The sequence below is a fragment of the Hyla sarda genome, chromosome 4, assembly GCF_029499605.1.
Source record: "Hyla sarda isolate aHylSar1 chromosome 4, aHylSar1.hap1, whole genome shotgun sequence".
Lineage (NCBI taxonomy): Eukaryota > Metazoa > Chordata > Amphibia > Anura > Hylidae > Hyla > Hyla sarda.
In genome coordinates, this window is record NC_079192.1 from 45,117,196 (window position 1) to 45,136,815 (window position 19,620).

At 43.4% G+C, this 19,620-nt stretch overlaps 1 protein-coding gene across 4 annotated transcripts in view; it reads left to right on the forward strand.

The window, feature by feature from the left end:
- LOC130367843 (adhesion G protein-coupled receptor E3-like) overlaps positions 1-11,096 on the forward strand; it is a 114,096-nt gene extending 103,000 nt beyond the window's left edge. For 3 of the 4 annotated variants that reach the window (XM_056570713.1, XM_056570714.1, XM_056570717.1), the window contains 8 exons: positions 4,761-4,928; positions 6,640-6,834; positions 7,441-7,676; positions 7,932-7,992; positions 8,081-8,172; positions 8,312-8,480; positions 8,593-8,688; positions 9,624-9,747. In XM_056570713.1, coding sequence (XP_056426688.1) covers positions 4,761-4,928; positions 6,640-6,834; positions 7,441-7,676; positions 7,932-7,992; positions 8,081-8,172; positions 8,312-8,480; positions 8,593-8,688; positions 9,624-9,728 — 1,122 coding nt within the window. In that variant the 3' untranslated portion in view covers positions 9,729-9,747. Of the gene's footprint in view, positions 1-4,760; positions 4,929-6,639; positions 6,835-7,440; positions 7,677-7,931; positions 7,993-8,080; positions 8,173-8,311; positions 8,481-8,592; positions 8,689-9,623; positions 9,748-10,138 lie in introns of those variants that run through there. The other variant, XM_056570715.1, reaches the window with a different exon arrangement.
- The last annotated feature ends 8,524 nt before the right edge of the window (positions 11,097-19,620 follow it).

The following is a 19,620-nucleotide window of genomic DNA, read 5'->3' on the forward strand; positions in this document are numbered from 1 at the left end:
AGAGGTGGAAACCTGGACAATATTCTTTTGCGAGAGGAATCCAGATGGATTTTCCGTCTATAGACATTGAACCCACAAGGCCTGAATGAGGGCTTTAACTATACGGCCTTCATATGAACTTTGGTTTATTGTTCATGCTCCCCTTTAGGGACAGATTATGCGTGACAATTTTTTGTAAGGGGATATAATTTAGATATTACATACAGTAACAACCAGCCAATTGACTATTATCACTAATAAATATTATATAAGAGGAATTAAAGAGTAGAGAACTTTAGGGTGTCTCAGTTGTAAAATCTGTTTTAGATAGAATCAGATATGAATAATAATTTTTGTCCACCTAGGAATGACCAACAAGGGGCCTATTGTTACGCCGAGCGCTCCGGGTCCCTGCTCCTCCCAGGAGCGCTCACGGCGTCTCTCTCCCTGCAGCGCCCCGGTCAGACCCGCTGAACGGGAGCACTGCACTGACATTGCCGGCGGGGATGCGATTCGCATAGCGGGACGCGCCCGCTCGCGAATCGCATCCCAAGTCACTTACCCGTCCCGGTCCCCGGCTGTCATCTGCTGGCGCGCGCGGCTCCGCTCTCTAGGGCGCGCGCACGCCAGCTCTCTGAGACTTAAAGGGCCAGTGCACCAATGATTGGTGCCTGGCCCAATTAGCTTAATTAGCTTCCACCTGTTCCCTGGCTATATCACATCACTTCCCCTGCACTCCCTGGCCGGATCTTGTTGCCTTGTGCCAGTGAAAGCGTTTAGTGTTGTCAAAGCCTGTGTTACCTGAACTCCTGCTATCCATCTTGACTACGAACCTTGCCGCCTGCCCCGACCTTCTGCTACGTCTGACCTTGCCTCTGCCTAGTCCTTCTGTCCCACGCCTTCTCAGCAGTCAGCGAGGTTGAGCCGTTGCTAGTGGATACGACCTGGTTGCTACTGCCGCAGCAAGACCATCCCGCTTTGCGGCGGGCTCTGGTGAACACCAGTAGCCTCTTAGAACCGGTCCACCAGCACGGTCCACGCCAATCCCTCGCTGACACAGTGGATCCACAACCTGTAAGCCGAATCGTGTCAGTAGATCCGGCCCTGGATCCCGCTGAGGTGCCGCTGCCAAGTCTCGCTGACCTTACCACGGTGGTCGCTCAGCAATCGCAGCAAATTGCCCAACAAGGACAGCAGCTGTCGCAGTTGACCGCCACGTTACAGCAACTTCTGCCTCTGCTACAGCAGCAACCATCTCCTCCGCCAGCTCCTGCATCTCCTTCGCAGCGAGTGGCCGCTCCTAGCCTCCGCTTGTCCCTGCCGGACAAATTTGATGGGGACTCTAGACTCTGCCGTGGATTTCTGTCTCAATGTTCCCTGCATATGGAGATGTTGTCGGACTTGTTTCCTACAGAACGGTCTAAGGTGGCGTTCGTAGTGAGCCTTCTTTCAGGAAAGGCCTTGTCTTGGGCCACACCGCTCTGGGACCGCAATGATCCTGCCACAGCCACAGTCCAGTCCTTCTTCGCTGAAGTCCGTAGTGTCTTCGAGGAACCAGCCCGAGCTTCTTCTGCCAAGACTGCCCTGCTGAACCTGGTCCAGGGTAATTCTTCAGTGGGCGAGTACGCCATCCAATTTCGTACTCTTGCTTCCGAATTATCATGGAATAACGAGGCTCTCTGCGCGACCTTTAAAAAAGGCCTATCCAGTAGCATCAAGGATGTGCTGGCCGCATGAGAGATTCCTGCCAACCTGCAAGAACTTATCCATTTGGCCACCCGCATTGACATGCGTTTTTCTGAGAGACATCAGGAGCTCCGCCAGGAAAAAGACTTAGATCTCTGGGCACCTCTCCCACAGTATCCTTTGCAATCTACACCTGGGCCTGCCGCCGAGGAGGCCATGCAAGTGGATCGGTCTCGCCTGACCCAGGAAGAGAGGAATCGCCGTAGGGAAGAAAATCTTTGTCTGTACTGTGCCAGTACCGAGCATTTCTTGGTGGATTGCCCTATTCGTCCTCCACGTCTGGGAAACGCACGCATGCACCCAGCTCACGTGGGTGTGGCGTCTCTTGGTTCAAAGTCTGCTTCTCCACGTCTCATGGTGCCCGTGCGGATTTCTCCTTCAGTCAACTCCTCCCTCTCAGCCGTGGCCTGCTTGGACTCTGGTGCCTCTGGGAATTTCATTTTGGATTCTTTGGTGAATAAATTCTGCATCCCGGTGACCCGTCTCGTCAAGCCGCTCTACATTTCCGCGGTCAACGGAGTTAGATTGGATTGCACCGTGCGTTACCGCACTAAACCCCTCTTAATGTGCATTGGACCCCATCACGAATTGATTGAATTTTTTGTCCTTCCTAACTGCACCTCTGAGGTCCTCCTCGGTCTGCCATGGCTCCGGCTTCATTCTCCCACCCTTGACTGGACCACCGGGGAGATCAAGAACTGGGACTCTGCTTGCCATAAGAAATGCCTCTCCCCCCCTCCCAGTCCCGTCAGGCAAGCCTCAGTGCCTCCTCATGGCCCCCGTCCTGGTGACACACTGCCCCGTGCCAAGCTTCACCCTCTGCCCTCCCTCCCCATTCCCACTCCTGCTGTACTGCCTGCCTTTGAGGAAACCCTCCATTCACTCCCGGTGTCCTCGTCCCAGGTAAAGCAGTTGTCGGACAAAAAAAGGGGGAGACCTAAGGGGGGGGGTACTGTAACGCTGAGCGCTCCGGGTCCCTGCTCCTCCCCGGAGCGCTCACGGCATCTCTCTCCCTGCAGCGCCCCGGTCAGACCCGCTGACCGGGAGCACTGCACTGACATTGCGGCGGAGATGTGATTCGCATAGCGGAACGCGCCCGCTCGCGAATCGCATCCCAAGTCACTTACCCGTCCCGGTCCCCGGCTGTCATCTGCTGGCGCGCGCGGCTCCGCTCTCTAGGGCGCGCGCGCGCTCGCCAGCTCTCTGAGACTTAAAGGGCCAGTGCACCAATGATTGGTGCCCGGCCCAATTAGCTTAATTAGCTTCCACCTGTTCCCTGGCTATATCACATCACTTCCCCTGCACTCCCTGGCCGGATCTTGTTGCCTTGTGCCAGTGAAAGCGTTTAGTGTTGTCCAAGCCTGTGTTACCTGAACTCCTGCTGTCCATCTTGACTACGAACCTTGCCGCCTGCCCCGACCTTCTGCTACGTCTGACCTTGCCTCTGCCTAGTCCTTCTGTCCCACGCCTTCTCAGCAGTCAGCGAGGTTGAGCCGTTGCTAGTGGATACGACCTGGTTGCTACTGCCGCAGCAAGACCATCCCGCTTTGCGGCGGGCTCTGGTGAACACCAGTAGCCTCTTAGAACCGGTCCACCAGCACGGTCCACGCCAATCCCTCGCTGACACTGTGGATCCACAACCTGTAAGCCGAATCGTGTCACCTATAATTAATTATTTATGTTCATTCACCAATGATACTCATTTACGAGATGCTGCATGCATATATAGGATATTGTTTTTATAACATATCCAGTATTAAACAGAATGTCTCAAACATAATACCTATATATACATCTATTCATGTGGACATCTGCCCACATGGATGTCCACTTTTGTGGTAATGTTGTATTCTGATTGGCTTGGACCAATTGTTTGGAATCCATTATGCGGGCTGCTGGTTATATAAGTATTGTTGTGTAACTGTTTTACACGGCGATATTGTTATGTTTACCCATGGATAACAGATTATATCCACCATTTCTTGTGTTGTTATATCTTTCATAGAAAATGCATCATGTCAAATATTCCGATGATACCCTAATAAATCTATCCAGAATAATTTAGTATGGGTTAAATCAGTGTTATGCAGCTGCAGCGGTGTAAACTAGTATAACGGAGCGAGAGAAGTTTAGACACTTAGTATCAGGTAGTTTACATGATGGGAGGTTGTGCCGCTTATCCATGCCAACAAATAAACAGTCCCGGACGCATGCGCAACTATCCCTGGCCAGACAGCACATGGCTAGGGGCATGTGAGTAAACAAAGCACGTGATTGGTCTAATCGATCGCGGGTGCGGCCGTGACATCGGGAGGCATAGGAACTAGGCCGGTTTTAGATTCGGCTAGCAGTGACGTGAGTCGATGCGGCCTACGATACGGTCCCGGATTGGTACATGGTAAGTGGGTGGTCCAAGCCGGTATCTTGGCATTTATTGCACTGAGGCACAGCGGCGTGTGATGTGTCAGTGATATACTGGATAGATGTTACCGTGTGGTAATAGATAACTTGGTGGTTGGTTAGATACAACATTAAGCTAGGCCCTCATTGGTTGTTTATCCAGAGTGACTCTGATTGGAGAGGGTTAGATCAGACCCTCCTACATCTCATATAAAAAGCTTATAAAAGGCATTATGTCAAATCAGGTGTGCTTTTAAATGTTTGTGTTCTCACATTTTTTTTTTTTAAAGCACATAATAAAAGTTAAGTATTATTATTGTCAATACTTTTAGAAGAGGATTATTTAACCCCTATGGGTTAATTTGTTGTTAGGTGTCTATACCTCTTAACGTATTGTCTGGCCAAAAACCAGTAGTGAGATTTTGTGCATCTTTATACTCTCATTACAAAAAGAGGCAGATGACAGTCTGACCTGAGCCTCATAGTAGCTGTATGAACTGGACAATATGCGTCTACATGTACATTTATGGTGCTATATAAGCTTTTCTTCACTATTTCTTGACTATTCTTTGTTAATTTGTGAGATGTAAAGATTGTGATGTTTTATCTGTCTACATCTTTCTTTTTAAATATAGGCTGTAAAATCCTTCCACACTCCATTGTGTGTATTCTGGGACACACATCGTGAAGTTTGGTCAACCCATGGATGTACAACACAGGAGTCAGAGCAAGAGAACAGTACCCGCTGTGTCTGCACACATCTCTCCACCTTTGCTGTCCTCATGGCCCCCACTGAAATTCAGGTGGTGTAAATATAATGGTAGACTCTTACCTACATATTGTTTTTGTGTTATTCTGCTGCGTATGGATATCACACAATCTGGACAATGAGTAATAGAAAGCTAAAGTACTCTTTCACCATAAAGTTATACAATGTCTTAGGTATGATGACACCCTAGGTTCAAAGGTAGAATAGAACCAAAATAGAAAGAAATGGCTACCAAAGTCCAATACCACTCCAGTTTGCAGAATCTAAAGTAACCCCTAGGTTTTCCCCAGAGCCCACTGGAAGGCAGGAATGACTTGGCTGTTAGGGACCCAGGTTATGTCTACTTAGTCAGGTGACAGACTAACTGTTCCAAGAAAAAAGTTTGCATAAAAAACAGAAACCTGTGATGGGCAAGAAAGAAATGGACCAGCCTGGGTCAGAACTAGGAGCACAATGATAAAAAATGCTAAGCAAATGGGTAGTCAAAAAACAGTCCAGGAAAGCTCACATAATCCAAAACTCAGTAGGCAATGAGTAAACCAGACTACTTATCTACCACAATATCCACAACACGAACCTAAGGATCACAGACACTGACCGAGTGTGAGTGCCTAACTTAGATCTAGTGCCCTCATACTTGAATGCATTCTGAGTTAGAACCAATATTGGATTGCCATTCCTGACTGTGGATTGACCAACCAGTCCTGCTTGTGGTCATGGAACACTAGAACATATTCACTGATAGAAGCAACAGAGAAAAGATGACAAGGGGGCATAGGTACATTTTAACATTTGGTCAGATTGATTTTTCAGTAGATATCAGCACTATATGTTTCATTCTTCAATTTACAATGGGCCATGTATTACGTTCATACCTACATACAAACAGAACATAGATGGAACATAGATGGAACACTGAAGAACCAGAAGTTTGACTTTGAGTAATTAAATACCAATAATTCTTACAGACCACCATACATGCAAAAATCCAGATTGGGAGTCCAGAAAAATGTCATATTAGGCACATAGGAATTTAATTCCATATAGTGTGGGAACTTTCTAATGCTGTCTTATAGTGAGATTCATTTTAAAGCCCATAGCAACCACAGCCCAGTTTTAATTTACCAGCGCAATATGAGAAATTTACAAAGGAAACCATTCCATAAGACAGCCTTATATATCTCCCCCAATGTTCTATTGAAAACCAGCATTTGCAAGGCTCTTACAGGGGAGCTACAGACACCATTGGATAGGAGCTAGGGTTTAGAAGTAAGTTGTGCCTTCCCTGGAGCTGATGGTGGTTTCCAAACATACAGTATAAAATGGTCTTTTTATTTCTCAGCCAAGTGTCAAAGAGGCGGTGATGAACTGTTCAACTGCCACAGCTTGGCACTCCTTCTTACTTACCCCCAACACATAGACCCCTTATGATTCATGTACAGGGCTCTGTCCTTCTGTTAGTAGGGCTGAAAGGAGAGGGTGAGCGAGGAGTTGTGCCATCCTGTGGCACTTGGGCAGTTTGGCTCTGCCTCCTTGACACTTGGCTGAGAAATAAAAAGACCATTTTATACATTTGACAACCACTATCAGCTTCAGTTACAATTTGCCTTTATACCTTTACAGCTGTTCAATGGTGTCAGCAGCTCTTAGCAGCAAATATAGCTGACACACTGCCTTTTACATGCAATCCTAAGTATCAAATAAAGTACAACCTTATGCTGCCATTATTTTTTTCACAACTACAGGTGGACACTGGCTTAAGAGTGATCTCTACCATTGGCCTCAGTATATCTCTTGTCTGCTTGTTTCTTTCTTTTCTCACCTTCATCCTCTGTCGGTCTCTGAGAAGCGCTCACACCTCCATTCTAACAGTTCTGTGTGGATGTCTCTTCCTGGGCCAACTTCTTGTTTTGGTGGGACTTGGACAAACCTGGAATAAGGTAACAATTCTTTCCACATTTCTAGAAATATAAAACACTGTGGGTCTCCTATAAATAATGAAGGTATCTTCTTCCTCATCTTCCTCTACTTCCATAAAACCTGAGTCCATTGTCTTCTTACAGATACTTAATAGTGATACTTGAATACAGAATGTGATCTACATACAGAATGTTTAAGGCAACGATGAGCTGAGCAGACTGACATACATATATGTGGGAAAAGATTCAGTGTATCTAGCTATTTCTTAATTTAAACCTCTGCACACTCTAGATTTAAGGAGTCCAGTAGGTGGACCTTCATACTGAGATATCTGTCAATCACTGAGTTAGTTTATTAGTTATACTGAATATTTTCAGACAAAATTCATGTGAATCTACTCTCTACATTTTGCCCTAGGATATTCTGCCACCAGTGTGGACTGCAATTTTTAACATGACTGGTTCCTCTTAAGTGCCAGGAAAGTCTTAATAAGAATGTAAAACACTAATGTACCAGAGATCTCAGTTCTCGCATCCTCTAACTAAGAGAGTCCTTAACTGCTTCTAACTCTATATTACAGCCGGATGTAACCCTTCACTATCTTGTCCTTACTGTCTGTATTTCAGACCCTCTGCTCAGTGATTGCCGGCAGCCTACAGTTCATCTTCCTCTGTGCATTCTGCTGGATGTCTCTGGAAAGCATCCTTCTCTTCTTGACTGTCAGAAACCTGCAAGCTGTAAATTATATGAACTCTCAACGCTCTTATTTTCCATATCTCTGTCTCATTGGGTTTGGAATCCCCATCATCATAATAGTTATATCGGGTTCATTATATCCACATATCTATGGCGAAGAGACACAGTAAGTTACATCCCTGAATATGCAGAAATGTAGATGCAACAAAGTTCTCCTAAATATCTGTAGTAACAAAATTACTTAGGCAAATACCTGAGTGCCTAATGGGCTGAATGGGCTTAGTGACACCACTTGTCCAAGCTCAGCAGCCCAAGCATGAGTGCCATGTTAAATAATGATTTCTGAGCTTCCATCTTCACTGTTTTCATACAAATAATGAAGATGGTGACCACTTTGGGTTTCTTTTCTTTTTGCCTTTAGTTGCTGGCTCAAACTTAGTCACATCTGGATTTTCCTTGGTCCAGTCAGCATCTTTATCTCTGTGAGTAGAAAGTCTTATCCTAGGAACCCCTCCATCCTGTTATATTTTGCCAAAAGTAACTTATTTTTGTCTTTGACTCTCTTGTTAGGTTAATTTCACTCTATTGGTCCTCACATTCTGGCTCCTAAAGAAGAAGTTGGCATCTCTTAACTCTAATGTCTCCACCCTAAAACATACCCGGTGAGCCCAAGACAGACAAAATTTGTTGTACATCAGTCAGTAACCATTAGAGTCCAATAATGCCTAATTTAGGGTTCATATCTGATGTTAAATTTGTAAAATATGTAAGAATATATTTCGAACCTTATTTTCCCTGCAGCCTAATGACATTCAAGGCCTTGTCCCAGCTCTTCATACTTGGCTGTACATGGATTATCGGCATCTTTCAGTTCGGACCTGGCGCTATTGTCGCATCTTACATCTTCACAATCTGCAACAGTCTTCAAGGATTGTATATCCTCATTGTACATTGTCTGCTCAACCGCCAGGTCATGTGACTTTCATCGCCCATTATTTTCACTGTTTCTAAACATATGATCAGTTTGCTTCTCTCAATAACAGATGCTGAACTAACTCTGTTTGTCTTACCTTTACTTCTAGGTACGGGAAGAATACAGCAGAGCCTTCTTCAGGTGGTCTAAGAAGTCTACGTCAGAGACCATGTCTGGTAGTACCATGCCCATGACTCTAAAACAAGTAAGTCTTGGTATTGTCTAATATCCTGCTCTATGCGGAGATATTGTAGGAGCATTTTGAGCAAGGCCAGTTGCAAAGTGGTAAACATCCATTTACTCAGTAAGCTAATCTTCCGAATAGATCTTCTAAATGATAACCCTATAAATCCCAGACTCACAAATAGATATCTAAATTTTTTTTAACTTTAGCTCTCCTGAATAATCACTATAACATTGAGTTTCTCTTTCCATAAAGGATCTAGAAATGTTATTCAGATACTTATTTAATATGTTTTTCTTTTTAAATAATATAACAGCCCCTACAGATATCCCAAATATGTGAAAGCCACCATGTTAGAACCCATTCACATTCATGTTAAGACTTCTTCACACTACGTATTTTCCAAGTGGAAATCCACTCCAGAATTCCACTTGGATAACACATTGCAGCAGCGTAACATTGCTACTTAAAGGGGTACTCCACCGAAAAAAACATTATCCCCTATCCAAAGGGTAGGGGATAAGAAGTCTGATCGCGGGAGTTCTGTGGGAGTTCTGTGGATGGGGATCCCCGCGATCTCTAGCGTGGCTCCCCAGTCATCCATGCACGGAGGGAACTTCGATCTATGCCAGATCTGGCGACTACTAGCCATCACACCCTCTCCCATAGACATGAATGGAGGGGGCGTGGCGTGACGTCACAAACACGGAAGCTCCCAAAGATTGCGGGGGTCCCCAGCGGCAAGACCCCCAAGATCAGACATCTTATCCTCTATCCAACGCGGAGTACTGCTTTAATGGGATTCTGCTGCAACATTCACACTATGGAATTCCTGTGGCACAGTGGAAACTCCAGAATTAGCCCTTACAGTTTCCAGTAAAAAGTGAAACCAATCAGTGAAAGGAAGCGATCTGATATGTTGATATGGGCAACTGGCCACCTTTTCCTCTCCACAGGTTTTTATAAATCTCCCCCAATATGTTGGAGAGACTCCACTAGTCTATAATAGTAATGAAGTATGTGTCAATGAAATACGTGTCTTTATTCACACCTCCAGCTAGTGCAACGTTTCAGTCCTACAATTTGCATCTTTCTCAAGCAGTGTAACAAATGCATGTGTATGAGTATTTATGGTAACATCAATATGTGGCATTACAATAAGTATAAAAAAAACAATTAAAAAAAACAATGCATAAACATTGATCCAATGCCTCCATCATGTGCAAAAAAAATCATATACTGTATATAGTGAACAAAATCCATATAATCTTTCTTAAAAAAATATATATTAATAAATATATTAATAACATAAATGTACATGAAACACATAAAAAGCAAAAAAGTCACATGAAAGTACATGAAACAATCAGATAAATGAATGTATTAGTGGGCCATCACTCACCAGATCACATGACAGACATGGCATTGTGATCACATGACAGACAAGTAATGCATTGTGATTCCTCCACAGAGTCAAATTTCAGAGGCACCAAAAGAGGACGGTCTAGGAACCCTAAAGAACCAAAAATTATGAGAATTATTGCACTCCTCAATGTTCTAGTCATGTACATACAGTATATGCACACGGCTTCAACTAGTACAGTGGTCTACAAACTGTGGAGGGTCACAGTTTGGAGACCACCAAACTAGTACATAGAGCCCAGTATGAACAATATGAAGACATTAGAACAAAACTACATCAAAAAATTGTATTCAACCCAGCTGGCATCAAGTGGGTGAAGAAGAAATGGGTTGCCAACCTAAATTTTTTTTTATTTCGGGACAACTTATTAAAAAATCATTGACAGCCAGTGTTATTGCCGAACAAACCGAAATGCTATAATAAATTATAAAGGTTACAAGGTTTATGTGTCTATAGCTCAGTATACTGCCATCAAATCTTTAACAGAATTTACTCACAATGACCTACTAAAATTTGGAGAAAAGTCCCTTATTTTTATGGACTGTTCCAGAATTTTGTCGGATGGTAACCTTGCTGTCCTCCACCAATACAGAACATTTGCACGCGCACTTATAATTACAGACACAGGACGGATCATCCATAAGAACTAACAGGTTAATCGGGTATAAATATATACCATGCTTGTCTTTAAAGTCACCTCCAGATAGGGTTGTCTTCTGCTGAACCTTTGGAACTCATTGCTGTGTGAGAGCCTGGGCCTATCAGAGGGCCTTCCTCTGTTACCCTGATGGGCCATGCAGTCAAACTATCTACCTGAGCAAATCCTATATACATTACTATAGATCCAGTCAACTTATAAATGCCTGAGCTATGAGCAAGAACATTTTACCTGAGACAAGTTCACCTATGAAGATGTTGGACATGTACATAACTAAGAAGAGAAGATTGACCTGTTGGAATCATAGATTTGTCCTTCAAAAATAATATTATATATGATAAAAATGGTTGTACAAATTGTCTTGTTTTTGTTTTTCATGAACTTTTAAGTCTTAATAAAGTTTCATTTTATATTTGTGTTATGCACAACTGTATATGGCAACATTTTGGTGATCCAGCACAGTTTATAGTGTTTCCCAACCAGTGTGCCTCCAACTGTTGCAAAACTACAACTCCCAGCATGCCTGGACAGCCTTTGGCAGGAAAACAGAGCAATGTATCAGTAACAGATATGTGTAATTTGTGAGGACAGAATTCCTTATATGACAGCACTACCCTTATAAGTAGTGGCAATGCCTGTGTGAAAGGTAACATTGGAGCTTTAGTCCTATATCTTTCTAATCCTTTCTGGCAGAAAGCTCTGGCAGCATCAAAACAGCTGAGCAGCACAGATCTAAACACGATAGGAAAAATAATAATTAACTACTTTTGAGCTATGGTGGCTTCATCTGGTCGAGGGTATATACCTTTCTGCAGTGAAAATAAAATAATTGCTCCTTTCCCACATTGTTTACATGTTGCAGATTTACATTTTTGGAAATGTTCATGTCAAATCACATTCAACACAAGTGAATAGGAATTATATAAATCTCCCCCACCCCTTTCTCTGGTGGCAACCGGTCAGTAAATTTCAGCTACATCGCCGGGTCTCTTAAGTGACTGATTTATTTATAGGGAGTCTAGTTGTCTCCTCCTGTACTGTCTGCACATCATCCATATTGTTAAGTCTTGTACATAATTATTGTTGATAATTAATACAATGTGACAGCAGTCTGTCTTTTACTGGTCCGAAAAAAAAAAGAAATATTTACACATGAGACAAACAACTGACATTGTTGCACTATTTCAGAACCTCTCAGCTACAGAGCCATCTAGTGGCACTAGCCATACATAACAGACAATACATGACACACATCATAGAGGATAAGCGGTTCACTCCATAACAGGACATTCCCTGTCGTCTGCTCACCAGCACAATGATGGGGTGAATCTGCAGGACCTAGGAATTTTTAATAGTAAACTCAAAACACATGCCCCACAGGGCATAAAACACCCCTCAGAGAGAGGAACTGTGAGTTTTTTCTGTCCTGTGAGTATGACCCTGGTGCTGGAGGGCTCCTTTTCCCCCCTCCATTCTCATTATTATTACCTGTCTGTATGGCGGCGCGTGGACCAGCTAGTGCGGCACTCCTTTGGAGTCATGCCAGTCCCTGCCGTCTCCTTACTGGCTGCGCTCCGTGCACGTACTACTGGCGTTCGCATGGTGGCGGCATTCTGCTGTCCCGTTTTATGCCTGTCCTGCTTTCACTTTGAAGGTGCCATGTGTAGTGCGCGTGTGTCTCTCTGCTCGAGGGGCGGGGGGTTGCGATCATGTGATCGCATTCTTACAGATATACATTTATATGAATATTTTTTCTACTATTAGCTTCCCTTGCGACTTGTATTTAACCTAGTCTGCTGGCCATACTTTTTATTATCTGTTTTGATTTTTTTCTTAGAAGTTTTACTGTAACTTTCTGGGGGTGGGGTTGGCCTCCTTATTTAAGGCAGGCTTTCCTTCCACTCTCTTTTGAGCCAGCAGCTACAGGGTTCGCCTTGCTGTACCTTTCTGTGCATTGCCTTACTCTTAAGCCTGTGCTTTCTGTGTTACTCTTCTCCCTCCCCCCCCCCCCCCTCTTCCAGAAATTATTTTTTTTATTATTTTTTATTTATTTTTATTATATTATTATATGCACTTAGATGTCCTCCAGAGAATCCAGTGGGGCTCCACGCAAGTCTTTGGAGAAAAGCAGGCATCTTTCTTTTAGGAAGTGTAATATTTCTCTTCCTGATGACAACAATTTTACCACTTGTAGAGCATGTCGCCCGCCACCTCCACTGCCTTCTTCGGGTGAACCCAAAATCAGAGACATGTATGTCTGGGTGAAAGATTTTGTCACTGGATCCATTAAAGATCTTAAAGATTCTCTTAATACACCCAAGAAACGCTCACGCTATAGTCATCCCTCCCCTGCTCCTATGGAGGTGGATAGACGTGATGTCTAAGTCTGATTCTTACTCTGGTTCCTCTGAAGATGAAGAGGTGGTGGATGTCTCCAAATACTATTTTCCACCGGAAAAATCTCAGAAGTTGATCAGATTTGTGCAGGCTTTGAGCCAGCGAAATCCTAAGTCTGATGCTTCTTCCATATCTAAGGGGCTTAGAGCCTTTCAGATGGATGACATTCTCTCCGCGCTAATGTCGGCGGAGTGGGAGGGACTGGAAAAGCTTTGGTTACTTCTAAGAGATATAAGATGCGGTTTCCCATTGAAGAGTCTCAGTCCAGACCTTGGGCCAATTCACTTAGGGTAGATATGGCAATCGCCAAAATGTCGAGTGCACTATTATTCCCTCATAAAGTGGCTCTAATCTCCGTGATCCTATGGATCCTCGGATGGAGGTGGCTTTTAAGAGAAACTATATTTCTGGCTCTAGCCATAGCTCTGTAGCTAATGCATCCAGTAATGTGGCCCCTTAACGACGCAGGACGCATATTTACGTTCCGGCACCGGCTCCCGCGATATAACCGACATCAACGGCCGGGACCTGTGGCTAATACAGGACATCACCGATCGCGGTGATGCCCTGTATTAACCCTTCAGACACCGGGAGGATCCCTACCTGCCTCCTCGGTGTCCGATCGCTGAGATGCAGGTAGGAGCAGTGAATCGCCGATAACACTGATCAATGGCATATTAATACATGCCAGTGATCAGTGTAAAAGATTAGTGTGTGCAGTGTTATAGCCCCCTATGGGAGCTATAACACTACAAAAAAAAAAGTGAAAAAAGTGTTAATAAATGTGATTTAACCCCTTCCCTAATAAAAGTTTGGATCACCCCCCTTTCCCATTAAAAAAATAACAGTGTAAATAAAAACTGCCCCGCACGTGAAAAAATTAAAAAGTTATAGGGGTCAGAATATGACATTTTTAAACGTATACGTTTTCCAGTATACAGTTATGATTTTTTCCAGAAGTAGGAAAAAATCAAACCTATATGAATAGGGTGTCATTTTAACCATATGGACCTACAGAATAAAGATAACGTGTCATTTTAACTGAAAAAATACACTATGTAGAAACGGAATCCCCCAAAAGTTAAAAAATGGCGTTTTTTCTTCAATTTTGTTGCACAATTATTTATTTTTTCTGTTTTGCTGTGGATTTTTGGGTAAAATGACTGTCACTGCAAATTAGAATTGGTGGCGCAAAAAATAATCCATAATATGGATTTTTAGGTGGAAAATTTAAAGGGTTATGATTTTTAAAATTTAAGGAGGAAAAAATGAAATTGCAAAAACTGAAAAATGCTGAGTCCTTAAGGGGTTAAGGAAGTGCCTGAATAACCTACAAGAGAAGATTAGTTCCAGGGTTTCTAGAGAAGATCTTCTGATTTCGTTTGGAAAAATCAATTTGGTCGTTGATCTCCTATGTGGCTGAGACCCTGGCTGGGTAACAGCTCCTCCAAATACAAGCTTTGCCATATAAATTTTTTACCAGGCAAGCTTTTTGGCCCTGAACTTAACTGGATTGTGGAAGAGCTTTCTGATAGAAAGGGTAAATCCTTACCCTTAACTCCATCCTCCTCTAAGAGATATAATAGGAGGAACTCTCCTCCAAGTAGTTGAAATAGACAAAACCCATACTCCAGCCATAGCAGGGGGTCTAGGATCTCCAGAAGAGGAGGTCAAGCTAAAAGTGCTTCTGAGCAGAAGAAGCAGAGATTTTGACGGGGTCGATACTCCAGTAGGCGCCTGCCTATCTTTGTTTTTTCCTGCATGGGCACAGAGGAAAAAGGATCCTTGGGTTCTCGAAATAATAGAGAACGGTTATTCTCTCCCCCCCCCCCTTTTTTTTTTTTCCAGGAACCACAGCAGGTTTTGTTAGAAAGCTTGATTCTAGAGATAATTTCTTTGGCCGCGCTGGAGCCTGTTCCCCCCTTGTATACTCTCCAGTTTTCCTTGTACCCAAGCCTCCAGGGAAACATCGCCTTATAATCGACTTAAGGTACTTGAACCGCCTCTTTCTAAAAAGAAAGTTCAAGATGGTAACCATAAGATCTGTCAAGCCTCTACTTTCCAAGGGAGAGTTTATGCCATCCCTAGATCTGAAAGATGCCTACTTTCATATCCCTATCCATGCAGAACGCCGGAAATTCCTGAGAATTGCAGTGAGACTCCATGGGATTCTTTTTCATCTTCAGTTCAAAGTTCTTCTTCTTTTTGGGATCACATCAGCCCTCTTTGTGTTCACCAAGGTGGTGTCCTCCATGATGGTGGTTCTCAGATTGTCAGGGATAAGAGTTATCCCATATCTAGATGACTGACCATTAATAGCCAGCTCAGAGTCGATACTTCTGGACCATGTCAGATTAAATTTAGATTTACTCCAGAGCTTGGGTTGGCTAGTCAACTAAGAGAAATCAGATTTGACCCCAACAACAACCAAGCTAGGCTTCATCATCAATGCAACAGAGTTGTGGCCAGGAAGAATCGTATCCTAAGAGGATACCGCTTCCTCAGAACACCTCGCAAAGTCTCTCTCAGAACCCTGATTAGCTTCCTCTGTCTCCTGTATTCTGCAGCAGAGGCTGTTCCTTGGGCCCTGTGGCACCTAAGGCCCCTTTAGTCAGAAATCCTGCACCTCTGGAACCGGTCACTCTCGGATTTGGACTCCCTCCACATTCTTTCATCCAATACCAGACAATCTCTCCATTGGTGGGCCAAGATACGAGATGGGATACCTCTAATCGATCCAACCTGGACAATTGTTACTACAGATGCCTCCGGCTCAGGTTGGGGCGCCCACATGTTGGATGTCACGATTTCTGGAGATTGGAGTCCGGAGGAACTGGCTCTTTCTTCCAACACCAAGAGTTGAGAGCCATATTTTATGCTCTGAAACATTTTGAGCTTCTCCTCTTGAGGAGGGCAGTCGGGATCAAGTCGGTCAACAAACAGGGAGGTACCAGATCCAGTTCACTTCTTCAGGAAGTGGGAAAAATCTTCAGAATCCAGGATAACAAGGTTATCTGCTGTCCACATCAGAGGAGTTTAGAACACTTTTGGCGGATTGCCTGAGCAGACAGCTCACAGTTTCGGGGAGTGGTCTCTATGTCCAGAGATTTTTCAGCAGCTCTGTCACCGTTGGGGACTTCCAGACTTGATGGCGACCAAATGCAACACCAAACTAATTCACTTTTCCTCCCCTTACTCGGAGGATCAGCCGTGGGCAGTGAATGCGATGTCTATCCCCTGGAACTTCAATCTAGCCTACATCTTTCCACCGACTTCAATGATACAGAGGGTATTAATGAAAGTCACACAGGATCAGGCCTCTGTGATAGCGGTAATCCCGTTTTGGCCCATGAGATCCTGGTTCTCTCAACTCATGATGATGAGCAAAGGTGTGATCTGGAAACTCCCTCTGAGGCAGAACCTGGTGTCCCAGGGCACTCAGCTTTGCCACAACCTGGCATCTCTCAATCTGATGGCATGGAGGATGATAGCTCCATACTAAAAGCCAAGGGCTTTTCGGATCGCATATTGGATACACTATCTCACTCTAGGAGTGAAGCTACCAATAAGTCATATGCCAGAGTCAGAAATATCTTATTCAGTTGGTGTGCTCCCAAGCAGATTGATGCTACTGCTCCTACAACTGCTCAAATTCTAGAATTCTTGCAGGATGGCTTTGACAAAGGACTATCCCCTAGTACTCTTAAAGTACAGATTGCTGTGATGTCTGCCTTCCTGGGACAGAGATTGTTCCAGATTCCTGAAGTCAAGAGTTTTGTTAAAGCCATCACCAGGCTATGCCCTATGGTTATCAAGCCTGTTTCTTTTTTTTTTTTTAAACTGTAATTTTTATTAAAGATTTTATAAAATGAAATACAAGACTCCAATACATAAACATCATGATAAATCAAACTGGATGTTCCCGGTATAGCAGTCTGGCTCAACATGAATTAAACAAGTTCACAGTAGAGCAAAATATAGGTATCTATCAAGCCTGTTTCTATGTGGGATCTAGGCTTAGTCCTCAAGAATCTCTGTTTCCCCCTTTTGAGCCTCTACAAGAAGTGGACTTAAAATATCTTTCCATGAAAGTTTCTTTTCTTTTGGCGATTACAACAGCAAAAAGAGTTGGAGAGCTCCAGGCTTTTTCTGCTTCTGAGCCTTACACAGTTTTTTTTTTTTACCTGATAAGGTATTAAGATACTTACCTAATTTTTCTCCTAAGGTCCCTTCCTTTTCTAACAGTAATCAGTTAATCTGTTTACCGAAGTATGTCCCGGATTTTTTGGCTGGGGAAGAAAGCCATCTGAATAATTTAGTTCTTGTTAGAGCTCTCCAGATCTATATTGACAGAACCAGTTCCTTTAGAAAAGATGAAAATCTGTTCATTCTGTACCATGGCTCAAAAAGTGGTAAGAAATCTTCCAAGAATACTATAGCACATTGGATATGTGATTGCATCCAGGATGCCTACTCTGTGGCCAATCTGGTGCCTCCTGAGTTTACGGCGCACTCAACTAGAGCCTTATCTACCTCTAGGGCTGAGCGAGGCTCAGTAGTACCTTTAGATAACTTTTGTCAGAGTGCCTCTTGGATCACTCCTTTAACTTTTTTTAAGCGTTATAAAATGGATAATGTATCCTCTGATAATTTTTCTTTTGTCAGATCTGTTATTGATTTTGCTAATATGTAATCCCACCCTTTATTATGCGATGTAAATCCCCATTATTGTGCTCCTGAGCAGATGACAGGGAAGTTCAAATTAAAGTAGTTAATTTGTTTTCCCTTAGTCTGTCAGCAGCACAAGGTTCCCATCCTTTTTATGTAACAATTTTTCTTGCTATATATAACTCACAGTACCTCTCTCTGAGGGGTGTTTTATGCCCTGTGGGGCATGTGTTTTGAGTTTACTTTAGTTGAGTTTAAAAATTCCTAGGTCCTGCAGCTCACAGGGGCGGAGATTCACTCCATCATGGTGCTGCTGATAGACTAAAGGAAAACAAATTAACTACTTAAATTTTAACTTCACACCACATTGTCACAGCTGACCATATGGCCAAGGTAGTCTTGCAGCTTCAGGACATGGCAATGGGAGGGCTTTACCTTGAGTACAGCAGAATGGTCTTGACGTGTTTGTGGCTCATAAGCCTTTGGAAGGTATCAGGGGTGTTACAAAAGGCATGCAAGTAAAATCAAATAAGTCCTTAGGGTGGAGAATGGTACCTTCTAGTAACTTTTAGAGCCATGAATACCTGCCAATACTTGTCAAATTTAGGGTGGAAAATTAGGGTGGAATTTTCAATGTGTGGTAAAGAATATGCATTTGTGTGGATAATGTTGTTGATACTAATGTTTGTCCACACAAAACCTGATGCTACCGTCCTTATTTACCAGGAACAGCTCAAGAACTTTGGCCTTCTTGGATCATCTTGTATCTTTTATCTCCTAGATCATTTTCTTAACAGGCTGGTATCTCTCCTTGACAAGTGGATAAGAGCCAGCCTGGATAGTGTTGGTCTTTCCTAAGTCCAAGTGACGCTGGCTAAACACTTGCTGATTTTTGTGAGCAACAGCCACACGCTGGTGTAGTGACATTGCTAACTTGAGAAATCAACAAAACCTAAAGGCTAAAGACAAGGAAATTTCCCAGTGTGAGGATCAAATACACGACCTTCAGATTGTGAGACTGATGCGCTACCTACTGCGCTAATGAGGCAAGAGGCACATTGGAATGCTCCAGTGCCATGCTGATAATTCAGAAGAGTACAATTTTTTTTTTACTTTTTTAATTCCACATACAAAAACAAAGAGGTATATGGTAGAGGGGTTGGGATTCCTGATTTTTACCCAGGTGGCTGGGGTTCCACTCCTGGTATGGGGATAATTCTTTTTCTAATCTTGCAGGCAAGTTCAAAAGAGGATGAGGTCATTGGAAAGTTAAGCCGATGGAGTTGTACTTTGTCTTTATGGGTGAAAAGAAAGAAATCAGAACACAACTGTGTTCAGCTGTTCCTTTCGTCCGTTTTCCCAAGATCCCATTTGGCATCAAAGGTAAATACATCTGTTCCCATATCGTCTAGTGGTTAGGATTCCCAGATTTGTACCAGGTAGCCAAGGTTCAACTCCTGATACATGCAGGCAAGGTCATTGCAAAGTTAAAGGGGTATTCCAGGAAAAAACTTGCTCCAGAAAGTTAAACAGATTTGTAAATTACTTCTATTAAAAAATCTTAATCCTTCCAGTACATATGACCCTCTGAAGTTAAGGTTGTTCTTATCTGTCTAAGTCCTCTCTGATGACACCTGTCTCGGGAAACGCCCAGTTTAGAAGAGGTTTGCTATGGGAATTTGCTTCTAAACTGGGCGTTTCCCGAGACAGGTGTCATCAGAGAGGACTTAGACAGAAAAGAACAACCTTAACTTCAGAAGGTCATAAGTACTGGAAGGATTAAGAATTTTTAATAGAAGTAATTTGC